Source organism: Ambystoma mexicanum, chromosome 5p (genome assembly GCF_040938575.1).
Source record: "Ambystoma mexicanum isolate Mex_15411 chromosome 5p, UKY_AmexF1_1, whole genome shotgun sequence".
Lineage (NCBI taxonomy): Eukaryota > Metazoa > Chordata > Amphibia > Caudata > Ambystomatidae > Ambystoma > Ambystoma mexicanum.
Genome location: NC_090930.1, coordinates 1,360,264,807 through 1,360,291,750, shown reverse-complemented (window position 1 = coordinate 1,360,291,750; position 26,944 = coordinate 1,360,264,807). Strand labels below are relative to the sequence as shown.

General features: G+C 46.6%; 1 protein-coding gene across 1 annotated transcript in view; it reads left to right on the top strand.

Moving 5' to 3' along the window:
• Positions 1-26,944, top strand: part of DNAH5 (dynein axonemal heavy chain 5) — a 4,235,244-nt gene that overhangs the window by 3,837,455 nt on the left and 370,845 nt on the right. The window contains exon 71 of the mRNA XM_069613779.1: positions 21,880-22,125. Coding sequence (XP_069469880.1) covers positions 21,880-22,125 — 246 coding nt within the window. The remainder of the gene's footprint in view (positions 1-21,879; positions 22,126-26,944) is intronic.

Genomic DNA, 26,944 nt, shown 5'->3' with positions numbered 1-26,944 from the left:
TGGGCATTTAGTTTCTTGAACTCCAACTCTAATATTAGTCTTTCAAGAGAAACATATTCTGTGCTTAAATGTGGACCTTGTGGGGTCCCAATGGAAAATGGCAGAGGCATAAGGGCAGGCTGTGGCAGAGAGGGTCTTTCTACCTGAGACTCTTCTACCACCTCTGACTCCTCTTGCAGATTAGAGCTTGACTCTAAACTAGCATCCTCATCATTATCATCCACGTTACTTATGTGAGTAGGTGTTACAGGCCTACTACCCAAACTTCGGTGATTTAACAACCTTGTAATCAATTTACATTGTTTTCCTTTCAGAGTCGGATCCCTGGTTTTACTCATGACTTTCAGTTGATCGACTGCCATGAAAATCAGGACTGAATCATTAAAGTTATCCAGATTTGGCATGTTACAATCGCTTCACTTTTTGATGGAGCTTAGCCTTGTGGCTGGTTTAGTTGGGCACAAGAACAGCAAATAATCAATTCTAACCACTCTACGTCCATCCCACCAACTGCCACCAGTGTTAGGCAAGCAGTGATGTAGTAACCCTGTGGGAAACTACACAACACTTATCTACTTGGTATTAGGTAACCCACCTTTTGGTATAGGCCTGTACTAGGCAGGTTGGTAGTGTGACTGAGCAGCCAGGCTTATCTCAAAAGGGGTAAATGTGAGCTGTAGAGCTGTAGCAATGAAATCCACAAATGCAAGTAGCCAAGTAACACTTATACTCAAGGTTTGTAGTTGTAAATAATTATTTCTTTACTTAGCAGTAGTTCTTTTAAATACGCATTCTTTAAAAAGGGCAATGTATATAACAATCAAATATACTTTAAAATACGTTTCCAGAATCAACACAAAGCTAGTAGATTCTCTTTAGAGATGCTTCTTAAACACTTCCTACACCCTGACGTGACTTCACTAACTACGACAGTAATGGCATTTATATATCACTATAACACTTTGTAGGTTTGTAGAAAGGAAAGGTTAAGGGAAGTAACAAGGTTAAACAAGTTCTTAGAGCATGTGAGCACTTTGAATCTTCCAATGAAGTCTAGATACAAACTTTTCCCAGCAATAATAGTTAAAAACCAAGTTATCATCTATGAGGGACAGTAAGTATCAAAACCAAATGGACTATAAGAGTCTTCAGGGAGCCAGGGCAGCCAAAGTCAATTGGAGCACAGTCTATGGAGCTGAGGCACTTCTTAGATAGCAAAGTCTTGCACAAAGTTAGAGAGGTTGTTGAATAAAAATCCCTGTAGGGTCATAAACTGTTAGACTTGTGAAGGGTAGAGCTGAAATCAACTCTAGCAAAGTAGCTACTGCAAGTCACAACTGAGAAGAACAAAGCTAATGACACTGAGGTAAGTACCCCAAGTCGGACCAGTACCTTTGGTTAGAAGAAGAGTGGTCCAGCTGGCTTCTGTCTGGTTGCAGTGATGCAGATCCTGCGTTCCTGGGCCTCAGTTGTGGGGACAAGAGAGAGGACGTTTGGAGGACTCCTGCGCCAACAATTCAGAGGTCAGTGGCGGCTACGGGCTCTTTTCAGATCAGTGGCACTTTGCGGTTTCAGCACTCGGTAAACAGCACCACCGCGGATCTTGGATACCGGTTGGGCTTCCATCACTCCTTGGGTTCTGCACTCTGGTGAAGGGACTGCATCAGCAAAGAAGTACAGCCAGTCGGGGAAGATGGTCCAGTGGAGTTGGTCTAAACCCAAGGGAAGAAGTCGTCCCTTCCAGAGCTTCTCTTGTCGATTAGAAAAGGAGTTTCAGCACGGCAGCAGGGCTTCACTCGAAATTCAAAGGTCCAGGAGGATGCAAAAGGTTTTGTTCATGGTTTCTTCGTCAGGTTGTTCTTCCCAGTGGTCGACTCTGTCTTCAGTCCCAACACCCTCGCCTTTTAAGCAGGTTTCTCCCATTCATGCACAGCCTAGCTGTCACCCAAGCAGCAGGTTGGCTTTCCTCAAAGGGCGGCAAGCCAACCAATCAGGTCTGGGTGCATTCAGGCATTCTTAAAGACAAAGGACAGGAGAGTTTCAGGAACCTCCCTCACTTCCTGCCCTTCCAGACACACTGGAGCCAGAAGCAGGTTTCAGTACTGAAGCCCGCCAAAGGCAAAATGAACAAATGGCTCAAATCTGGCTTTGCGCACAGAGTAAAACCCAAGAAAGACCTTGCAAACAGAACATGTCGAAAAAAGAAGACCGGGGCCATTTTGACAAAATGATCACACTCATGGGTGCTATACTGCAGCTGAGGATTCAGCCTGCGGTAGAAAAGCACAATGGTAGGAAAATTAAACCACTGCCACCAGCCATTTAAAGTAGTGAGGGTAAAAAGAAAATGTTTACATGAGTAGGTAGGATTACATGAGTAGTAGGTAGGTTACTAAGTAACTCCCCCCCCCACAGCACTTCACATAATATAGTGTGTACTGGACCTACAAAGAGGAAAGGAGAAAAGGCAAATAAAGTCAATTTCACTTTACTATTCTTGGGAACAGTAGTTCACACAAGAAAAGGTATTTAAACCTGATGAGAAATCAATGAGCATTTATCTGTGACACTGCACTGAAGGTGCTGTGTGTCACCATACAAAAAGTAGATGCCTATGGAGTTTGTCAGACTCCAAAAACAAAGAAATACACAATCCAAATCAGGTCAAAACGCATGAGAGAGTGAGAAAAAGGGCTCACTCTCGCCAGGGTTAAAATTAAAAAGTCCTTAAATCCAGCAAAAGAGCCGGGGGTCTCTATGGTGGGAGGAATTAAGCACTAAAATGTAAATTCTCCCTAACATCCCATACAAACTTGGGAGGACACAATACATTCAGTGCAAGCCTATCGGGTCCAAAGCAGGTGTATCCTGGTGCAGTTCCTGACGGGCATGACTGGCGTCCACCGGGTCGCCCTGTGCTTCCCTCCAATCATCTCGGAGCCTGCCATCACCCAACCATACGGTGTAACTCCGTGCATTTCTGCTCTGAAAGACATTGACCCGCACAGGCCACAGAACATGTGATTTTAGCACAAATGACGTCGCAGACACACCTGGACCCCGGCGGGCCTCAAAACCCTCCCGAGCAGCCCTCCACTAGAACTCATCACTCGGCCTTCTCACATCATCTGGCTCAGGCTGCTCTTTCACCTTCACAATGCCTGGGAAAAACATGGGCAAAAGCAGGAAGACAGGACCTATGGACTCCTTTACGAGCTCACAATCATCTCCTGAAAGTCCAGATCTACAACTCCCTGTCTCATCCTTGACTACAGAAGACACGAAATTCGACCACCTGTTGATCACGGTTCAAAATGGGTTCCTGGCTATCAATGTCAAGCTCGACGACATTGTTTCCACGATAGGCTCCCTCAAAAACTCGCCTAGACAAGGAAAGTGCCAGAATCACAGAGGCTGAAAGCAGAATTGGCACGAATGAGGACTCCACTCGGCAGAACACACAGGACATAGCACTCCTCAGAGGGGAAATGAATAAACTTTGTGACAAGTGCGATGATTTGGAATCTCGGTCCAGACGGAACAACATCCGTATAGTCGGCCTCTCAGAGACCTTCTGTAAAGGTCCAATGGAGTTCTGAATCGAAGACCTTTTGAAATCTCTCCTTGGGGAGGAGGCACTCTCACCTCAGTTACTCGTTGAGCGGGCACATCGCTCCCTCACTCCGCTGCCCAGGCCTGGGGCTCCCCCCCCGCACGGTGATAGCCAAACTGCTGAACTACAGAGATAGGGACGCCGTCCTTAGGCTGGCAAGAGAGAAAGGATCCCTGAGGCTTGGCAATGACAACATCCATATATATCCAGACTTTTCCGCGGGTGTCCAGACTCAAAGACGATCCTACGAAACCATCAAACGCCAGCTGCGACTGAGACGGGTCCCCTATGCCCTTCTCTTTCCGGCAAAGCTTCGTATACAGCATGGTGGAAGAGCGCACTTCTCCGAATCTCCAGCAGTGGCGTTGGCCTACATGGAAGCCTCGATACCCCTTCCGCCCGGAGGACGGGAGCTCGACCAGAACGATCTGCAGCAACCGGTATAGCCTGTCTCACCACTCATTGGGCCCAACCGCAGTTATGGCTGGTCTCTCTTGGCCACTGAAAATGCTGGAACCAGGGTGAAGCAGGAGGAACCCCTCTGCCCCCCATCCTTGAATACTGCCGGATGAGATGCGCTCGATCGCGAAGCGGAGTTGCTGCACTCGCCCCCTTCTTTGGGAACGTCCGCAAGTTAGTTAAAAGGGTTCATCATCAAGTTGGGCACGATGGTGTGGGAGGGGGGGTACTGGCATCAGGGGACTGTTCTATTGTTCGAGAACAATGTTAACGCCTCAGGAAGCCCCCGCTGGGCACCAGGCACAATGTTTAGTTGGCTTAGTCACTGATAAAATTGCACTCACTGCTCCACTCGCTGTCCTCCTCTATGTGGAAACTCTCCCTCCCAAGCTTTATTATGATGCAAGGAAATGGCGCAGAAAACTAGTACACCCAGGGGGCTTAAACTAAAACTGCTCAACTGAACATCCGTGGGTTGAACAACAGGGCAAAAGCCAGCAAAGAAAGTAGGGGCCTGCATTAGCAGGCATCACCCGCACATCGCTATGCTCCAAGAGACTCATGCATTAAAATCCACCAACGAGAGTATCTTGCGGCAATGGGGAAACAATAGGTATTATACGGAATATTCCTCCCAAAACAGAAGTGTCATCCACGTTAATACACCCCTCATTGGGGTTCTCCACCGAGAAAAGTAAAATCGACCCACAGGCCAGATATGTTGTGATCTGCAGCACCGTGGCAGGCAGAAAACTCATATTGGTTAATACATATGGTCCAAATTTAGACGATCCAGAGTTCTACACGAATTTCCTTGCAGAGATAGGCCCGACCACGGAAGCCTGGGTACTGTAGGGAGGAGACCTCAACACTATCCTTGATACCACACTGGACAGGTCCTCAAGTAAACCTAGAGCACTCACTAAAGCGGCCAACATTATACACCAAGCCCAGGAGGAACTATCCCTGTCCGATGCATGGAGGGGGATCCATCCCACAGATAGGAAATACACATTCTACTCTTCAGTTCACGATTCTGAATCCAGAATAGATTTCTGGCTCACCTCATCCCCTCTTATCAACTCCATTGAATGCTGCGACATCCTCCCGCGCACACTCTCGGACCATTCCCCGGTCACTCTCGACATATTGTTCCCCGACATCAACCGCTCTGCACAGCGATGGAAGATGCCCCCCAACATTTTGAAAGACTCGAATGTAGTAGAATCTCTACACACTGAGATGGAAGAATTCTTCCAGCTGAACAAAGGCTTGGTGGACAGGTGGGCATCCATATGGGAAACGTTTAAGGTTTGGGTACGGGGCAACTTGATGTCCAAGACGTCTGGCCTTCTTAGAACCGTCAGAACTGATCTGGCCAATACAGAACCAATCCTGCAAACGCTTGAATCTGCCTATAGTAGCTGCCATGACAAACGCATTTTGGCTGACATAAGCCTACACCTCCAAACCTTTAATGAACTGGCAACCAAAGAACAACAATACATGGCCATCCCAGCCAGGGCACGCAGATACGGGGAGGGTAATAGAGCAGGCCACCATCTGGCCCGTATACTTCGCAATGGTCATAACCACACCCCGATTACAAGCATTCTAACAGATGAGGGATCAGCTGTTCACAGGGAGGATGAAATAAATTCTGAGTTCACAGACTATTACATTAACCTCTACGCCAATCATGATAGGTGCACACGAGACGATATTAAGACATACCTGAGTAAGATTGCCCTCCCTAGGCTAACATTAGAAGTCAACTGGTCCCTTGAACAGTCTATGACAAACGAGGAAATTGCTGAGGCGATTAAATCATTGGCAGCGGGTAAACCCCCAGGCCCGGACGGTCTGAACGCCGACCTATATAAGACATATTCCCCGATACTCGCCCCAATATTGACTCTCATGTGGCAAGAGGCTATGAGCGCTGGTTCGCTCCCAGAGTCAATGTCAGATGCTGTCATTACTGTGCTATTGAAACCCAGACGCCCACCCTATAAACGCTCCTCCTACCGTCCCTTGTCCCTGATCAACACAGATGCCAAAATGTATGCAAAGGTTCTGGCCACTAGACTGCTCCCCAAAATGACCACCTTAATACATCCCAATCAATGCGGTTTTATCCCAACAAGATCCACAGCCCTGAACCTGCGCAGGTTATTCAGCATCCTAGCACAAAGATCAAGCCAGGGGCACAAGCAGCAGCCATATCACTGGACGCCGAAAAAGCGTTTGATTAGGTTTCATGGCGATATATGTTCGAGGTCCTTCATAAATTCGGATTCGGCCCCTATCTGATAGGCTGTGTCAAAGTTCTCTATTCCTCTCCCAAGGCCAGAGTCCTAACCAATTGTACCCTATCCAATCCATTCACACTATGCACCAGGCAAGGATGCTCCTTTTCCCCCGTCCTTTTCGCTCTTACAATCGAACCGGTGGCAGCTACAGTGAGGACTGAACAAGACCTGAGGGGTATAAAAATGGCCGGTGTATACCAAGCCATCTCATTATATGCAGACGATGCACTACTATATGTTCGGGAACCAGAAAAGAACCTATCCCCCATCTTGGAGGTGATCACTGAATTCACCACACATTCAGGCTACAAAATCAATAGTGCCAAATCCGAGATCTTTCCGTTGACACGAGCTACTACTTGCCCCACAAACACTCATAGCCTGTCATGGGCTCCCGACTACATCCGATACCTGGGAATCCTGGTCTCTCACGACAAGAACTCCCTTTACATAGACAACTATGAATCCACGCTACAATCCATATACTCTAAACTTCAAATCTGGTCCAAACTCCCCATATCCCTTGCCGGCCGGATAGCACTCCATTCAGATGACAGTACTCCCTAAACTCCTATATGTCTTCTTTAATGTACCTATATGGCCGGGCAAGCCCTTCTTCGACAATCTTCGATCCATGGCCACCGCCTTCGTGTGGAACGGAGGCGCGAACCGAATGTAATGGGACAAATTGGTTGAACCCTACGAGATGGGAGGCTTCGCTGCCCCTGATTTTGAACTGTACTACTATGTGGCACAGGCACACTACGTGAAGTTCTGGCAAGACCCTTTGGACAGAACACCACATATACCCATCGAGCGACACTTGGTCCGCCCAACCGATTTGCAATCCATCATATTCACAAAATCATACAAAGACGATTGCAAGTTTGACCCTGCCTCCTGCACAGGTGCAGCATGGGCCGCAATTAGCAAACGTCTCCAAATAGACACCCCTTATGATTCCCAAGCCCCGCTCTGGAACTTCCCAGGTATCATGCCGACATATGACATTGCCATCCAGAAAAACTGGATCCCAGAATACGATCTCACAATGAAAACTATGTTCCCAAATGGTAAATTTGTAACTCCTGAAGACTTTGCAGTCTCAGTTGGGAGGAACCAACTAGTCACTCTACAATTCCACCATATGAAAGCAGCGTTCAAAGAGAGGTGGCCAACATTCCCAGATGAACCCCCCGAACACGCATGTTACCAGTCACTGCACTCTCAGGCGGGCACTGGGGTATCCAAGTTATACAATATAGTTCAGGCTCACACGAAATCAACGAACACCATCAAGACGTTGTGGGAAAAGGACATGGGCATCACAATCGATACAGGGAAATGGTCCAGATACTGCCACCTATCTAAGAAAATTTCACTGAATGCAGGCCTAAGACTAATACAATTCAAGATCCTGAACAAACTACACTTTACCCCTGCAAAAATGGCAAAGTTCTACAATACTATCTCCGATAGATAACCTGGAAGACCTGTTAAGGAAGAGAAGAGAAAGGTGAAAACCAAGGACTATTTCAAACTTCTTATCTGCATCCGGAATCTTCTCGCCAGCATCCCTGAAAAAAGACTTCCATTTAAAAGCATTGCGTTGCTCGCTGCAGTGCCACGCTTCACTCACCTGTCCTCGAGGCATCTCCCGGCTCCATCGCGGCTGTCAGCATCGGACACCACATCTCAGCACCTAGGGGAGAGAGGAAGAAACAAAAGGTGAGCAGAAGGAACACAGAAGGAAAGCCTGATTAACAGCCATAATACTTACTGGCTTTTCTTCCACATTTCGGGTCGGCGCTGCCCCGTTGGCAGGTACCGTACCCCGGCCCCTATGGGGAAAGGACAAGAGACATTTCTGGGGAATGATAAGGACATTTAGAGGGATCGCCCTCATCACTACTCACCTCAGCAGTTTAACCCCTCGACGCATCGCCTTCATTCTGCACCTGAAATAAAGGACAGATCACAGGTTAGAAAGACAACATAAAGGGGGCCTCACTTGAACTTTGAACTTTCATACTTACGGCGCATCGCTCAGGAAAGTCAAGTGGATTTTGCCAGCGCCATTCTGAAAACCAGTGAAGTAACTGGACGAACGCGCGCCCCTGCACCAGAAGCAGGATGGAGAGTTCATCTTTCCAAACCATAAGGTGAGCTTAAACCGGGGTTTGGAGGAAGTTAGAGAGGAACGAAGGGGTAAAGGGGGGAGCTAGCACACTATTCTGCAGACTGTTAATCCCCTTTCTCATCTGCAGAAGGATATTCCTACGGGCCAGGCAAGCACGATTTGGAGGTCCTGTCCAATCGGTGTTCCGGGTCCTGCGCATCACGCTAGAAGAGGCCACAGCAATCCAGACTAGACCAGCGCCCCCGTGGGAACCAGGTGAGCGTTACAGAATGCGAAGCCTTCCTACAAATTCCCACCCAGGTGCTATGGAAACTTCCGAAACTGACCAGTTGGCCCAATTACTGGGGGAATTACAGGCCGAAGTACACGCCGCTCGTCAAGAGACTAGTGCCCTCAGGAGGGAAGTGATTGTAATAAAGGATAGAGCTGATGACCTGGCTAGACAGCTTTTGCAAGGTCAAGCTGGACAAACTCCTTTACCCGGTTCCGGGGGGAACCCCGCTCCTGTGGTTTCCAGTAACCCGGTGCAGATTAATCTACCTGGAAACATGCCGCTGGCCCCACCTGAACGCTTTCCTGGGGCCCCCAAACGATTCGCCGTATTCATGAATCAGTGTCGTTTGCACTTCCTATGCAGACCTGGGGCCTTCCCTAATGATCAGACCAAGGTAGCCTTTGTGTTGTCATATCTCAGCGGCTGTGCTGCCGATTGGTCAGTCCCACTGGTAACTCAAGATGACCCGATTCTTCGTGATTTTCAAGGATTTCAAACAAGCATGGAAAGGTTATTTGCTCGACACTCCCAGGGACAGGCTCTGGATGACGAACTTCTATCTCTGCGACAGGGCAAGCAAAACCTTCTATCCTACATTGCAACCTTCAATAGACTAATTGTAGAAACTGGTTGGCCAGAGGATAAAAGAATCACGTTATTCTATCGAGGTCTACGCGGAGAACTTAAAGATGTCCTGGCACAAGTTGTAAATCCGCCCCAAGAATGCACTGAATATATAGACTTAGTGGTCCAATTGGATCACAGGCTGCAAAACAGAAAAGCAGATCGGTCCAAGTTTGAAACCCGGGTGTTGGCCAATACCCACGCTAACCCCAAGGGGGCTGATGGCTCGGAGCCTATGCAAATCGGAGGGGTTAAAGGACCCCTAACTCAAAAAGAACGGGAAAGAGGACGACAGATGCAATTATGCCTTTATTGTGGGTCCTCTGGACACTTTCTACGAGATTGTCCGGCTAAGCCGCCCAAGAAGGTGGTAGGAGCCGCTGATAAAATCCATGGAAACTCTGTATCGGGAAACGACCACGCCCGGCAAGCGTAGGGGTCCGCTTGACGAGCTTGAAAACTAACTCTCAGACCTCGCATTTCATTGTGCCAATGGTCCTCGTAGATCCGGAACAGCCTAAACGGTTGCATGCTATAAAGGCATACATTGATAGCGGGGCTATAGGAAACTATGTGGATCGAGAATTGGTCTCTAGGATAAACCTCCCTCTGCGTCCTAAAACCAACAAAGATGTCATCACCATAGTAGATGGAACCGAAATTGCCTCTGGACCGGTAACACATTCCACAGCTGAGGTGACACTTGTAGGTCCGGATGGCCATCGGGAGGCAGTTGTGTTTGATGTAATCAAGGCTCCACAGTTTCAGCTTATTCTCAGAATCCCTTGGTTAGAGACACATAAACCTCGAATTGATTGGCGAGCGAAGAGAATAACCTTCCCGGATTGTGCACAAACCTGCTACCCAGAAAATCCAAAGATTAATCTAGCATCAGTAACCTCTGTCCCCGTGCAACTACCTCCAGAGTACCAAGACTTTCAGGACATCTTCCAAAAGGAACAGGCCAACACGTTACCTCCCCACAGATCATACGATTGCCAAATCGATCTGGTGCCTGGTGCACAACCCCCTTGTAGCAGGATTTACGCCCTTACTGAACCAGAGAATCTGCATTTGAGACAATATTTAGATCAATACCTCACCAATGGTTTCATTCGCCCGTCAAAGTCCCCGGCATCCTCAGCTTTGTTCTTCGTGCCTAAAAAAGAAGGCGACCTTAGAACTTGTATCGATTACCGCGCATTGAACCAGATAACTGTTCAAAATCGTTACCCTCTGCCTCTGATCCCTGAGCTCCTTGACCAGGTGAAGGACGCTTGTGTATACACCAAGTTAGATCTCCGGGGGGCTTATCATCTGGTACGAGTAAAAGAAGGCGACGAATGGAAAACGGCCTTCCGTACAAAATATGGACTATTCGAATACCAGGTGATGCCTTTCGGGTTGTGCAACGCGCCTGCAGCCTTCCAATTCTTCATGAACGATGTCCTTCGGGAACTCATCGATGTCTGTGTTGTCGTGTATATCGATGACATTCTTGTGTACTCCTCTTCGGAATCTGATCACAGAAAGCATGTCAGGGCCGTCCTAGAGAAACTGCGCCAGCACAAACTCTTTGCCAAGCTGGAAAAATGTGTTTTCCATACCACCGAGGTTGAGTTTCTCGGATTCATCCTGACACCTAAAGGGGTCCGAATGGATTCACGGAAAGTGGATGCCATCCTCAAATGGCCATCACCTAGTTCGGTGAAAGGTGTCCAAAGCATGCTTGGTTTTGCCAACTTTTATCGCAGGTTTATCCCGGAGTTTTCACGTGTGGTGCAACCCATCACTGCACTCTTGCGAAAAAATAAACGTTTTGAATGGACCGAGGAAGCCGAAAAGGCCTTTCAGGAGTTGAAAGCTAAGTTCACGTCCGCACCTATTTTGAAGCACCCGCGTCCCGATCTCCCATATATAGTCGAAACCGACGCGTCCAGCTTAGCCATTGGAGCTGTCCTGTCTCAGAGAGACCCTGAAACCAACCAACTGCACCCCGTAGCATTTTGGTCCAGAAAGTTCTCGCCGCCGGAGATAAATTATGCGATCACCGATAAGGAACTATTAGCCATTAAGTCGGCCTTTAAGGCTTGGCGGCATTATCTCCTCGGCGCCCGGAATACCATCACCGTGATCACTGATCACCGAAATTTACAATATTTAAAAACTGCCAAGGCTCAATCGTCTCGACAGCTCCGATGGGCTTTGTTCTTTGCTGAGTTCGATTTTGTAATCACCTACCGCCCCGGCTATAAGAATGGTAAGGCGGACGCTCTATCCCGAATTGGAATGGAAGAAATAGACACAAACTCAGAACCTGTGCCGATAATTCCCGAACAAAGAATTTTGGGGATAACCACTTTACAAACCCTTGAAGACATTCAAGCACGAGTGAAACAATTCCTGGACTCTTCAGCCTTGCAGGATTGGATCAAAAGGGGGTCTAACTTTTCAGTCAAGGATGGCTTACCTTACTTCCAAGGACGCTTATTTTTGCCAGAAAAGGAATTGCAAGAACTGGTTATTTCCCGTCATCATGATACCCTGATGGAAGGACATCCTGGCATTGCCAAAACAGAGGAAAAGGTTAAACGACAATTCTGGTGGCCTTCCTGGCGAAAGGATATTAAATCTTTCGTGATGTCCTGTGGAGTTTGTGCCCAAAACAAAGGTCAAAAGACAAGACCTGCCGGTCTTCTTCAGCCCTTAGACATTCCACCAGCACCTTGGCACACCCTGTCACTAGATTTTATCACGGACCTGCCCTCTTGTAATGGTTACAATACTATTCTGGTCGTGGTGGATTTATTTTCCAAAATGGCCCACTTTATTCCGTTGAAAGGATTACCTTCAGCCTTTGTTCTTGCCAAGGAATTCCTCGAAAATATCATCCGTTTGCATGGATTCCCGTCCATACTAGTCTCCGATCGGGGAAGCCAGTTTATTTCTCATTTTTGGAAAAAGTGTTGTCAACTGGCACAAATCGACGTAAGACTCTCGACCAGCCACCACCCACAGACCGATGGTCAGACGGAGAGAACGAACCAGACCCTTGAACAATATCTACGATGTATGTTGCACCAATCAGAGGGTAATTGGAAGGACATTTTATGGGTGGCTGAATATGCATACAATAACTCGATACACTCTGGAACTGGTCAGAGCCCCTTTTATACCCTATATGGACATCACCCTCGTACTTCAGACTTGGACTCACCTCTGAGCCTTGAAATGCCCGCAGTAGACCATTTGCATTGTACGATTACTCAAGCCTTCAAGGATGCAACTGCACATTTGCAACATGCGAAAGGGAAATACAAAAAGAATGCGGATCTGCATCGAAGAGAGGCGCCTCCATACCAAATAGGGGATCAAGTTTGGTTGGCTACCAAACACCTATCACTCAAGGGGCCTCGAACTTTTAATCCAAGGTATTTAGGCCCTTACTCGATCAAAGCTATAATCAACCCAGTGGCAGTCAAGCTCGATCTACCAGCTAACATGCGGATTCACCCCGTTTTTCATGTGTCACTTTTGAAACCAGTGCACCCAGGAACCAGATTAACAAAGCCACCAGAACCGATTCAGATAGATGGGGAGCCTGAATTCGAGGTGAAGAACATTTTGGATTCTAAGATCTCAAAATCAAAACTTTTCTATCTAATTGATTGGAAAGGGTACGGGCCTCAGGAAAGGTCTTGGGAACCCAGTGATCACGTACATGCACCTCGGCTGGTAAAAAGGTTCCATCGGAATTTCCCAAACAAACCGAAACCTCCAGAAGGAACGACCTTGGGAAGGGCCTTGGGGGGGGAGTGCTGTCATGATGCCTACCCCCGGAGCACCAGGCCAGGCCCAGCACCCCCGGAAGCAGGCATCATGCCCTCGGGTAAAAGCCCAGCGGCCCCTTATGGGGGCTCTTTGGGCTCAGTCCTGGCGCCTTTGGCGCCAGGCTCATGTTGGACATCAGTCCTGGCGCCATAGGCGCCAGGCTCATAAAGGGAGGTGTTTTGTGCACTTACCTGATGCAGACCATGCTGCACGCTTCAGGCCTCCCTGAGACCTGAAAGGGACTATTTTTTCATAGGGACTATTTTTTCACTCGGGCGTGGCCAGGGAAGGATACATACCTAGTTGGGGAAGGATACATACCTGGGACTTCTTTGAAGGCTATTTAAGCCACGCCCAGACAGCAGCTCATGCTTCGCGTTGTTCTGCTTCCTGCAGCTTAACGCTCACCGTGTCTGCTCCTGCTCCTGGACTCCAGCCCCGCCCGCCTCGAACCTGGAAGACCTGCAAGGAAGGAAGAGAAGAGAAAGGTGAAAACCAAGGACTATTTCAAACTTCTTATCTGCATCCGGAATCTTCTCGCCAGCATCCCTGAAGAAAGAATTCCATTTAAAAGCATCGCGTTGCTCGCTGCAGTGCCACGCTTCACTCACCTGTCCTCGAGGCATCTCCCGGCTCCATCGCGGCTGTCAGCATCGGACACCACATCTCTGCACCTAGGGGAGAGAGGAAGAAACAAAAGGTGAGCAGAAGGAACACAGAAGGAAAGCCTGATTAACAGCCATAATACTTACCGCCTTTTCTTCCACATTTCGGGTCGGCGCTGCCCCGTTGGCAGGTACCGTACCCCGGCCCTTATGGGGAAAGGACAAGAGACATTTCTGGGGAATGATTAGGACATTTAGAGGGATCGCCCTCATCACTACTCACCTCAGCAGTTTAACCCCTCGACGCATCGCCTTCATTCTGCACCTGAAATAAAGGACAGATCACAGGTTAGAAAGACAACATAAAGGGGGCCTCACTTGAACTTTGAACTTTCATACTTACGGCGCATCGCTCAGGAAAGTCAAGTGGATTTTGCCAGCACCATTCTAAAAACCAGTGAAGTAACTGGACGAACGCGCGCCCCTGCACCAGAAGCAGGATGGAGAGTTCATCTTTCCAAACCATAAGGTGAGCTTAAACCGGGGTTTGGAGGAAGTTAGAGAGGAACGAAGGGGGAAAGGGGGGAGCTAGCACACTATTCTGCAGACTGTTAATCCCCTTTCTCATCTGCAGAAGGATATTCCTACGGGCCAGGCAAGCACGATTTGGAGGTCCTGTCCAATCGGTGTTCCGGGCCCTGCGCATCACGCTAGAAGAGGCCACAGCAATCCAGACTAGACCAGCGCCCCCCGTGGGAACCAGGTGAGCGTTACAACACCTCAACCCTCCTAAATATCTGTTCGGCGACATTGATAAGGTTCCGGAAAAACGAGGAGCCTGTTTAACGTCGCCTGCGCAGTAGCAAAGAAATGCATCCTTCAGAAATGGAAGGGCAGTCAGGCTCCAGCAGCAGAACAGTTCCTTGCAACTCTGACTTACGTAAATGAATGTGAGGAAGGCTATGTGGGTATGATGCCTGCTCCATGCAAACCAAAAGACATTTGGGCCCTGTTCAGGGCATACTTAGATGATACCTTACCAGACATTGAAAACTCTGATAGCGAAAGTGCGGGTGACATACCATGCCAAACTGTTAGCTAAATGTAATTCCACACTGTATGTATATGCGAAGAAACGCACCTGATGTAAAAAACTGTAATGGGTTTCGGGATATCAACTTGTAACATATATTCGTGTTATGTAGATGAGTACTACAGCGAGTGCACTGTGACATGCAACCAAAAATAAAGTTCTTAAAAAGAAAAAAATCTCCATAACATGGTCTAAGTCCCTTAAGGAGATGACTGAGAAGGCAGCGGAAATTGCTGGATTCTGGTGGGAACAGACCACCGTTAAATACTTGGGGGGGGTTAACGTTAGCAGGAACCATCGGTTCCTCCTGGCCGGCAATAATTTATTGTGCCTGGAGGAGGTCCTGAAGCATAAGGTAGAGAAGTGGTGTGTGCTGCCTTTGTCGCTGCTGGGGCGAGTCACTATAGCCAAGATGGTCATAGTCACCAAAGTATTGTTTATGTTCCAGAACATACTGGTATGGATGGGGGTTTCCTTTTTGAATGACTTGAGGTCATTGTTGGTGAAGTTGGCGTGGCACCCCAAGCCCCCTAGGATTAGTTGGAACGTTCTTGTTCTCACAAGGGAGGCATATGTGCGCTGGACATGGAACTATATTTTTTGGCTGCGCAGCTACATTTTGCCTCATACTGGATGCCGGGTTCATTGCAGCCCCCACATGTGCGGATTGAGAAGTGCTCCGTGCTGCCTTATGCCTTGGAGGGAGTGCTGGTGTCAAGGAGAGTATCAAATAGGTGCAGGTTTGACCCTGTTGCCTGCACAGTGCATGTTTGGAATAGGGTGCTGGGGAGGTTGGGAATGGACATTCCGTTTGCCCCAGGGCTCTATCTCTGGAGGATCGAGTGCCTTAGCCCAATGTGTGACAGGGTGCTGGTACTTGAGTGGAGGGGCAGGGGATTGACACCATAACGGACCTATACCTTGAGGGGAGGTTTGTGTCACAGGAGGTATCTGTGGCTAAAATGGGGGTGGGGGTCTGCAAAGGATTCTTCAGTACTTCCGCATGAGAACAGCGTTTAAAGCATGGTCCTTCAGTATCTTCTTAACTCAGCTATGTCTAAAAGGCTTGTCTCCTCCATTTATGGCTTGATTCAACAAGAAAGCCACTGAAATGTAGGAGTGGGTGGGAGAGGGACTCACGAGCTCCAATAACTGATAATCAGTGGGCCATGTTATGCTCAAGATCCCATTGTGGGTTTTTTAATACTGGTTTACAAATGATACAACTCAAAACCCTGCATAGAGTTTACCTGACACCCACACGCCATGCCCAATTTGACCCATCTAAAAGTGGTGACTGCTCGAGATGCCTGGCTCCAGCCACAGATACACCCCATATGTCATGGTCATGTGCACAGCTGAGCGAGTATTGGCAGGGGATGATGAGTATTTGAATGAAGGTGCTACACTATGAGTTCGTCTTCTGTGAGCTACTGTGCTGTATGTTTGGCTGATTCCCTGGAGCCCCATCTCTGGGTAGGAAGCTGTTGTCCACAAGTATGATGGTAGCCAGGAAGTGTATTCTGTTGCGATGGACTAGCCGATCCCCGGGTGACACCAGTGTGTGGCTGGACAATCTAATTAGTTTGAGAGATCTTGAAAAGGAATATGTGCTGCTGTGTGGCTTGGAGGAGCTCTTGTGGAGTACTTTTGGGCGCAGTGCCCATCGAGGAAACAGTGTCCCCTTTGCTGTAGAGTCTGCCGGCATGATGTTAATGCTGGGGTGTTTTGGTCAGGAATAATATGCTGATTTGCATTTATGTCTGCTAAATGTGCTATGTATAATGCTACTACATCTCCCAATGTGGTATGCTGTCAATACCTTTCCTTCTGTTGTGACGTGAATCAACTTTAATAAACAAAGTTATAAAAAAAAACAACACTGATTGGTCTAAGGATACTACAATTCGACCTAAATCTAAAGGTAATCCTCCCATGCCACTGGGATGTCTGGATGCCTTTCAGGGTTTGGTTATAGCTGATCTTAATGAATTACAGCATTTTAGAAGCCGGATATCCCATAATTTGACTCTAGCACAGGAGGACACACTGATTCAACTGCAGAATCTTTCCGATGTGGTAACTAAACCATAGGACAAGGGCTCTAATATAGTCCTTCCAAATCGATCTGACTATATAGCTAAAGCCAATAGGCATTTGCGGGACCAATCATGTTATACCAGATTGAATACTTATCCTTTTTGGGACATCATCAAGGAGCTATTGGTTCTTTTACAGAAATGGATGGATTCTGGTATTCTGGATCTTGACAATGCCAAATTTCTTTTAACACAATCTTCAGTTATTCCTAATATTTATTTTGTGCCTAAATTACATAAATCTGTTTCCAAACCACCTGGCAGACCTATTGTTACTCTTTCTGATTCTCTCCTTGAACATTTGGAAACATTTGATGATGAGACCTTGACTCCCTTGCTGTCCACTTTGCCCTCTTTCTTAAGGGAGACAAAACACTTCCTTCAACACATGAATGGAATCCCATCGGAAGAGGATATGTTGCGGCAAACTTAGATGTAGTATCTCCATACACGTCGATAGACCATGAAGTGGGTCTTGGTGTTTGCAGATTTTTCTTGGACATGAAGGGCCTCATCACGAGTTGGGCGGTGCGGTAAAATGCAGCAGTAATACTATCACCACTGTATTTACTGTTTCCGCCCACTCCTGTGTCCCAGGGCATTCACCTCCAGCTCTGAGCTGGAGGTGAATGCACCAGCTTCAAGGCCATTTTCGACGCTATTACCGCCAGGCGCTAATAGTGCCCCCAAGCCCATTGAGTGCAATGAACCCAATGGGAATGGGAAGTTACCATCCAAGCAACTCGGGATCCGGTGTAAATTGCACCGGACCGAGTTGCAGTAACGCTAATTGTGTTGGGTGGTATCCAGGCGCAATTAGCTCCGGGATACCGGCCAACTCATGATAAGGGCCGAGGTCTCTTAATTTTCTTGGCCACAATGTATTTTAATTTGATGATTCCTACTATCACGAGGTGAGGGGGACTGCAATGGGGCTACTTTTGGCCCCTTGTATGCCAATCTCACTATGGGGTACTGAGAACGTACTTCAGTTTTGCCTCGTGAGAATGACATTTTTACAGATAAGATTTTTTGTTGGCTTTGTTATATTGATGATTTGCTTATTATTTGGAAGGGAGGCGAGAGTGAGTGGCTGGACTTTCTCCTAAATTCTAATGATTATAATTTACATTTTACTGAATCTCACAGTACTAAGGAACTGGTATTTCTTGATGTCCAAGTCCAAATCAGTTCTAGTGGTTTGCAAACTACTGTGCATCGCAAACCTACTAGTTCGAATCAACCCTTGCATGCCACTAGCAATCATCCAGCTACTTGTATTAATATCATCCCTTATGGTGGATTTTGTGGCTAAGTCGCAATCATGCGGATTTGGACAATTTTTATAAGGAATGCATGGTGGCAGCCTCTAGTTTTATATCCCGAGGCTATTCTAAGAAAGTCATTGAGAGAGCCTTCCTTAATGCTTTTAATCTCAATCGAGATACATTACTCAGTGAACCTAAAAAATCTGCTATGGAATCTGAGCAGGACATTAGACTTGTCCTCACCTTTGAGCCAGAGTCACGTCAGATACTTGACATAGTTTACAAACATTGGCATGTACTTAAGCCGACAAGGATCTATCAACTGTCCTACTTGCTCATCCTTTTCTCACTTTTTTCGCAGGGCTCCCTCTTTTAGGGACACACTTTGTTTCCAATTTTGTACCTTCTGTGATACCTATTTCGTGTCTTGCACGACACACAAAGGGTTTCTCCAAATGCCATGAATGTAAGGCATGCCAATATGCTGCTCCTATCTATATTTAAACATTCTGTTGTTGGTACTATCTATACCATACATTTTAACATCAATTGCAACATGGAATTTGTTGTTTATGTTCTCAGTTGTCATTGTGGTAAATGTATGTTGGCAACACTACTTGCAAATTGAAGATTAGGATACTGTAGCATATTCGATCAATTAAGCATGCTGACGTGTTGTACACTATTGTAAAACATTTTCATGAGTATCACGTTGGGGCATTAGATGGCTTTTCATTGTTTGGTGCTACTCATGTTATTAAACACCCTATGTGTGGGGATAGGACTTTGAGATTGAGACAACTTCAAACAAGAACAATTCTGGACTTTCAAACTAAGGCTCCTCTGGGCCACAGCATTGATGAGGAACTCAACACATTCATTGGTATTTGACATGTTATGTATTCCTTGTGATGCTTTATTCGTTTTTTTTTTATTTCTCATTTTTATTGCATTATTATTTGGTTTGTTTGTGTGGATCTCACTGGGGGCAATGGGTGAGCTGCCGTAATGGGGTGGAATTTGTTTTACCATCTGTCTGGATTGATTAGCAAGGAGTACTACATGGTTTAAGGGCAGCTCTTCGCTATGTTTAATGACCATTGCTATATGTTAATGATTTTAGTAATAGTGGAGTTCCTGTTTTAATGTTAGTCTTTGGCAGTTTTGTCACTATGCACGTTATATTTGAGGGTGCAGCTGTTACCATGCTTATTCATGTGCAATATTGTTGTGAAATTCTTATATTATGGGATTTTATCCGTTAATTCTCTGGTCTGTGATGAAATATGAATTTTCCAGTATTAGTGTATATATTTGGCATTATTGCAATGTTATGATTCAATTTTTGTGTTTTTTTCTATATGGCCATGCTATTTGCACTTTAGTCAACGCCTGTTTATGTTTTGGTGTCTTGACTCTATTCAACATTCGGGTCGGTTTAACAAATTTATGGCAAATCTTGTGTATGCCTGTGGGTATTTTACTCATGTTTAAAGATGGCCGTTAAGTTGTGCATCTTATATTTATGCCAATTTAGTGAGCTCTGAGAGCTTTCACTAGTGGATGAAACTATAAAGTTGGCATTTAAGCTTAAATATTCTTTTTTGTTTTTGATAATTGTACACTTTATTTAAGACTTGTTTCTTCTTTGGGTGTCTTCTCTCGCTCTCATTACTATCCTGTCTGGTTTATTTTTGTAATTCACTGTATACTTTTGAGTATTTTACTCATCTTTAAAGATGGCTGCCAAGTGGTTCCTTTAAGCATTTTGATGGTTTAATAGGGTTGTGTGAGTGGTCACCTACAGGTGGAACCATAGATTGTGTACAGATACATGAATAGATTTTTCTGCATGCTCTGTGTGAACAAGCCCCCAGGAGCCAGACCATTGGTAGACTTGAGACAAAGGTGCTGCACAAAGACAAAAAGAAGACACTGGCCTTCTCTTACCATGTCTCTGCTTACGGGAACGCCATCCCAGTGACAGTCCATACCACACCAATGCTTTTGCAGTCATGCAGGAACTGGAGAAATGACACTTCAGTCAATACCTAAGTGCCACTTGGATTCCTTGCATTCCAGAATCACATTCCACCCCCATGGCCGGAACATCTAATGCCACATATTGTAAAAGCCACTCCATACTTAATTTATTACCCCCAATAACATGTACAGTGCTCTATTGTTTCTGAGCTAGGTTTGTGCTACATAAATCCCCAAACACAAATTCAAATTTAGCAATGTTACTGGGGGAGAGGGCAGTGGATTCCATTTTGGCGGACATATCCATTTGTAATAATAAATGAGAATTAACACACAACTGTGTCAGAGATGCTCATGTAGAAGTAAAGTGTTGGAAGAAGTGTTTTATTATTCCACAGCATCTGTGCCAAATTGTATTGATAGATCAGGAACATCCATCAAGCAATAGTCTTTTCTGTATGTAGTGGGGGTACTTTGAATGACTTGGATTGGTTTTAATCCGAGGTCCCTTTGCGGGTCCTTCCTTACCTCCTGCTTTTAGCAGGAGTAAAGTACGGGACCCGCAAAGGTACTTCGGAGGTAATTACGGTACCGTAATTTACGGTGCCGTAATTACCTCCTTCCCCATTCCCATTGAGCCCTATGGGGCAGAAATGGGAATGGGGAAGGGCAAAAGGTGAATGGGGAATTACCGGTCCCTCCAACCTTGGAATGGACCGGTAATTACTCCAGTCACCATGCCGGATTTGGGACGGTTTCGGAGGCAACCATGGAGCTAATTACTCCATGGTTAGCTCCAAACCCGGAATGAGGCCCAGTAGGTCCATGGAATAATAGTTCTAGAAGTTAAGAACATTGTGCTTGCACGCATAGCGCCAGAGGCCTGAGCGAGGCCCTTTGGTGGGGAGACCTCAAAAGATGGATAGCTGCTGAGACTGTTGCTTGGGAAACAGCAATTCAGGTACAGAGGCTGGACTCTAGCGAGGAACTACTCGGTTGGGTAGCGTTAACTGTGCCACTGCTCCACCCCGGGGCCCCGGACAGTGCCACGGACAGTATAGATAGTCCCGGCCCGGCACATGGCCCAAAGAGGAATGAGGATTCAACTATGGTCTCGGAGGGAGGGGGGAGTGATGCGAGGGATGGGGAACGTTCTTTGGAATTAAGCATATCACAATGATTAACTGATGATTGTTTGTTACACTTTGTTAAAAAACCAATAAAGAAACTTAAAAAAAAAAAAAGAACATTGTGCTTGCCATGTAATGATAGTTCTTTCAATACATGTTTTTATCCATGGATCTTTACATCAATCAGCAGTCGGCCGGGTTTTTGCCTTTCAAAGCCAGTCTTATGCTCATAAAAAGTTCTAAAAAGACTGATGGATGGTATATCTAAAATATCATGCTGCATGGTTCCTATTCGGTGTTCATTTAACCAAATATTTACTCTATTCTTGACAGTGTTTAACCATCTATGATTTGTGTAGTGTAGAACTATGCCACTACAAGTACAGTTTGCTATACAAATGCAAAATATACAGAATAACAATTGTGTTTTCTTTGTTTTTTATTTTAGGCCCGGAAATATATCATGGATTCCATGGGTATTAAATATGCAGAAGGTGTTATCTTGGATGTGGAGAAGACCTGGGAAGAATCTGACCCTCGCACACCTCTCATCTGCTTTCTTTCCATGGGCTCGGATCCCACAGATTCCATAATCGCCCTTGGAAAACGACTGAAGATTGAAACCCGTTATGTTTCCATGGGCCAGGGGCAAGAATTTCATGCCCGGAAACTTTTACAACAGACAATGGCACAAGTAAGACCTCATTTGAGAAACATTTACATTAGGCCAAGGGTGATGTCATGAAGAGAGAGGCTTTTGTAATATGTTACAGTCACATCAATTGTTTGCCTCCATCAGTGGGTGTTCTTAAACAGTCTGTGTCCTGCGCATATGTGTTTCTAATTATTTTCATGCGTTTCGCTTGTAGAGGCAGTAGGAGCTGGGCACTAGCCCATATGTTTTTGGGTGAGGAGACAATCCAAGTGCAGAGTTATACTGACACCCACCTCTGCTCATCACCCAGAGGTGGGTGGGGGTGTTGTAGGTCTGGAAAAGATCCAGAGCTGCACTAATGTTGAGACTTTCAAGACTCAGGGCTAGCTAGCCTTTTGGTTGTAGCCCCTGAACTATCCGGTGTTACAACCAACAGACCTGGGGCTATAGCCCATCCCCCCAGCTCCTCCCTATTGATGCCTCTGGAGGTGGGTTTCAGTGCAACACTTGTTTTGTGGTGCTACATTGATCTGTTTTTGTGTTAGAGTTTGGGGTGCTATGTTCCCAATCGAGGGGATTGTGTCCTCCGACGTATTCCACATCTATGACAAGTAATCACCACAGCTGTGCTGCTTCGGAAACTTTTTCGACGTCTGTGTCCTGCGTCAATGACGTCGATACGCTGTCCTCGAGGGCCTCTGTCGAGCCGACATCACCGGATGTTACAAATAGGACGCATGCCGCCCGTAGCCTCAGTTACGTTTTTTCCACGAAGGTGTTTGCTTCGGAATCTCAGCGCGCCTCGGTTCTTCTCCTGATTGAATCGGTTCTTCGTTCTTGGTTTTTGTGAAAAATCATGTCTTCATCTTCTTCTACCCTGCGGTGGGGCTTCAAGAAGTGTCGGGACTGCGGTTCCAAGATGTCGCTTACGGACCCTCACAACGTCTGCCTCTGGTGCCTCGGCGAGGACCACGCCACCAATGACTGTGACGATTGCCCATCTTTGACGTCGAAGGCCTTGCGGGAGCGGAAGAAGCTATCTGTAGGTAGGGTTTCCAAACCCCGAAAGTCGAAATCCGGGGGGCTTTCGACCGACGATTCGAGGGGTGACTCTCCCCGTCGACGTAAGTCCAGGGGGTCTCGGTCCCGGAGTAGTTCCCGCCATTTCTCTGCCTCTTCTGGGCAGTCATGGAAGCGCCGTCACCGGTCACCTTCCCCGTCCTCGTCCGAGGACTCTGCAAGACAGCGGGTAGCTTGTCCCAACAAGCATTCCTCTCCTGCGGAATGGGACGCATTTCGTAAGGAGATGATGCCGATTTTCGAATCGCAGGGCTCTGTTCCGTCCACGCCTTCGAGAGAAGCTGGCAGGGAATGCGCTAGGGCCACGACTCGCACGCCTTCGGGCTCGGGCAGTCGGCGCGATCATCGGTAGCCATTGAGGTCCCGATCGGACAAGGTAGATCGCTCTAGCCATGCCCGCTCCAGGTCCCGGTCCTCAACGCCCTCCAGACTGTGAGGTCTTCTCATCGGCGCCATGCCTGTCGAGGGACTCTCTCGAGGCTCCGCCTCTGAGGAAGTCATCAATGCCATTGGCGCTGAGGCCGTCGAAGGACACGCTCGGGGCTCCGGCCTCGAAGCCGTCGCGCCTCGCTCGGCGTCGACGCCGATTCCGTTGACGCCCTCAACGCCTTTTGAAGGTACCCTGGAGACTGGTGGATACACCGAGGAAGGCCCTGAGTAAGTTGGTGATGCCTGTGTTTGAGCTTTTTTCTGTGCCCTCATCCAGGGATTTGTTCCAGCCTCTGGATTATATCTCTGAGGTGGATGAAGGGTCAGATGTGGAAGGTTTGGTTCCTCAGGAGGTTCCTGATGAACTGTTGTCTGGTTATAGTCAGTTGGAAGACCTGCGTCATTGTTTGCATTCGAGGGTGATGGAGTATTTGGGTTGGTCTGCTCCACCCGTGGATTTTCTACAGGATGACCTGGCAGATATCTTGGCTCAAGGTCCACCCACTGACCCGGTGCTTCCATTTCATATGGCCTAACAAAGAAGGGTGGCGGCGGATCTCTTGGATACACTCTCCTCCCTCAAATCCACCACTTACACAGATGATGTTGTCCTGGCCTCCCTTATCAAACAGGTCACCATCCCAGCACTCAAGCATTTCAATGCACTGTGAATGCATCCCTTAACGAGGGCTCATTTCTAGATGCACTTAAGAAAGGTCTCATACACCCTCTCTTAAAAAAGCCCACAATTGACCCGAATGACCTAGCTAATTACAGACCCATCACAAGTGTCATGTTCATTGAGAAACTTTTAGAAAAAGACTTGAATCATTTAAGTTGTGGATAATGTATTGCAATTCATAGACAAGGGGGGCACATGCTTCCTTATAACACTGCGCTGCATTCAACATTCAACACTGTGGACCATCAGGCACTCCTCACTGACCGGATGCCTCCTTTTGTACAGTCCTAAAATGGTTTGCTTCCTACCTATCTGGCAGACAACACGTATAGGTGGGTCTGTTTAAATCCAAATTACTCCCTGCCACTCCCTCAATGTTCCATTCCCTCCCAAATCATCTTTAACCTCTTTATGGATCCTCTGGGAATTTTCCTAAAAGAGCCCAACATAGCCATTCCACAACATGCCAAAAACACTGCTGTATCTCAAAACACAAAACAGCTTAGAATTACTTTTATGAAATCTTTTTTTGAATATTTGTTTGCAAAACTTTGCAAACTGCATGTTGGCATTTATTTGCCAACTTTAACAGAGTATACATGTAACCTGTATGTTAGGGAGAATTCTCATAAATGGTTTTTGTGTGATCTTGGGCACTGGAGCCTCACCTACTCCATGTGCACCACTTTTTGTGTGTGTTACACAGCACCTTCAGTACAGTGACAAAGGGTTGTCTTTGAGACTTCCCACTGACTCCATTTTTCTGGGGCTGACTACTGTCCCCCAGAAACAGGTATAGTTGCCATTAACTTTATATAGTCACTTTAAACCACAGACCCAGTACACCCCATCTTACATGGAGTATTGGAAAGGGCTATTACATTAGCCCGAACATAAACCCGCTTGACCAAATACATTTTATTTTGGTTCCGGCTGGGTTTATTCGCCAATTCTTTTTGTTAAAGTCTTTCTCGTGTTTTCCTCTGCGCGCCAAACCGGCGATGACTCCTTTGTTCGCAGTCTTTTCGCGTGCTTCTGCACAGAAGCCCTCCTTAAGGCGCCTGATAGTCTAGGTAGGCAGGATGTAAGGGAGGGATCTTCGGACATCTGTCATTGGTTCCCTTGGTAACCCAAGTCACACTCTTGTGTGATTGGCTAAGGGGACTGGTCTTGCCAGGCCAGCCACGCTGCTGTGTGATTGACAGCCAGGGCTGTATGAATGGGGGAAAACTGCATAAAAAGCAGGTCCCTGGGACTGGAAAGACAGAGCCAGGACCCCTCCTCTGTTCAAATTCGCTGTACAGAGCTACAGTGGGCCGGATAGCCAGGAAGGTCGGACCCTGCTTGGGTTTTAAGGAGCGCACCTTTTATTAGTTGTTTTGCTCTGCTGATGGTTTCTTCTCTGGGTGGCGCAGGACCATCCAGTCTTCCTACTTCATGTCAGTCCAACAGTCGCTTCAGGAACCGTGAGCCTGCAGGAACCACCAGGAACGTCCGCCTTAGCTACAGCTCCCTTTTCGTTTTAAGGTACTGTGCAAATCCGGTTGTCTGTTTCGGTCAGCCACGGTGAAAATGTTTGAAATCTTTCTCCAATCTGAGGGCTTGTCCTTCTCTTCTCTTTCAACTAACTTTTCTACCAACCAACCTCGTCCGGAATCTTTGCCATGAACTTTACAGCGAACTACCCTGATCTGTGTGCTTTTGACCCATTGACTTTGGCCCTAAGCCTTTTCTATCTGATCTCCCTACTGTAGTCTCTCTTGTTCAATTGCCCCGAGTACTTACCTGTTGGTTTTGCCTAATTTCTAATAACTTTGTCTTTCCTTCCCTTCTAAATTGCTGGAGTGCCATTTTGCTCCCACTTCAATTTGTGAGCTTAACTTAACTAAATGATTGTGATTTTTAACTTGCTTAGAATAGTTAAATGTTATACAACTGTTAAGTAAATAAATATATATTCTTTTACTTAGAAACCTTGAGTCAGTGTTTGCCTGAATCATAGTAATTGCTGTCCTTTGTGTAACTATTTGTACTGCTCACTTACTCGTGAGATAAGTCTGGCTGCTCCGCTACTGCTACCACTATAACTGTGTAGGACAGGCTTGTACCAAAGGTGAAATTGTACTGTCACTTGTAGTCTTAATTGTGTGTAGTGTTCCCAAAGGGTACTGCATATAATTCTGCCTAACACTATATATGAACTGTTAGAAACTAGCTTCTATCAGCATTAGTGCAAGACCAGGAATTTAAGGGGTTGATCATGTATTTGTTATAAGAAATAAAATATGCAAAAAGGTATATTGCAAGACACCTCACGGTTTCCCTATTTGATCTCGAGTGCCTCAGTGACTTGTGATAACCTTATAAGGTATGTTAGGGAGTATTTTATACCATGTATAAGTCACACTATGGGCACTCAAAGATCTTAAAGCAACTAATTTCCAAAAGTGGAAACTATCCTTATTTGATATATTCATAAACACGTATTACATGGTTCACATTTGTACTCTTTCTTTTTGTATACACTCTTTTTTATTGACATTTTGTGTTCAATAATACATTAACAACGCTTCAGCATCATTCGCTCAACATTTGCAACCCCGTACTATTAGATGAACAAGCTTAACTGGCACTTTACCTCTTCATGTACCCCCAATTACCCCCAAC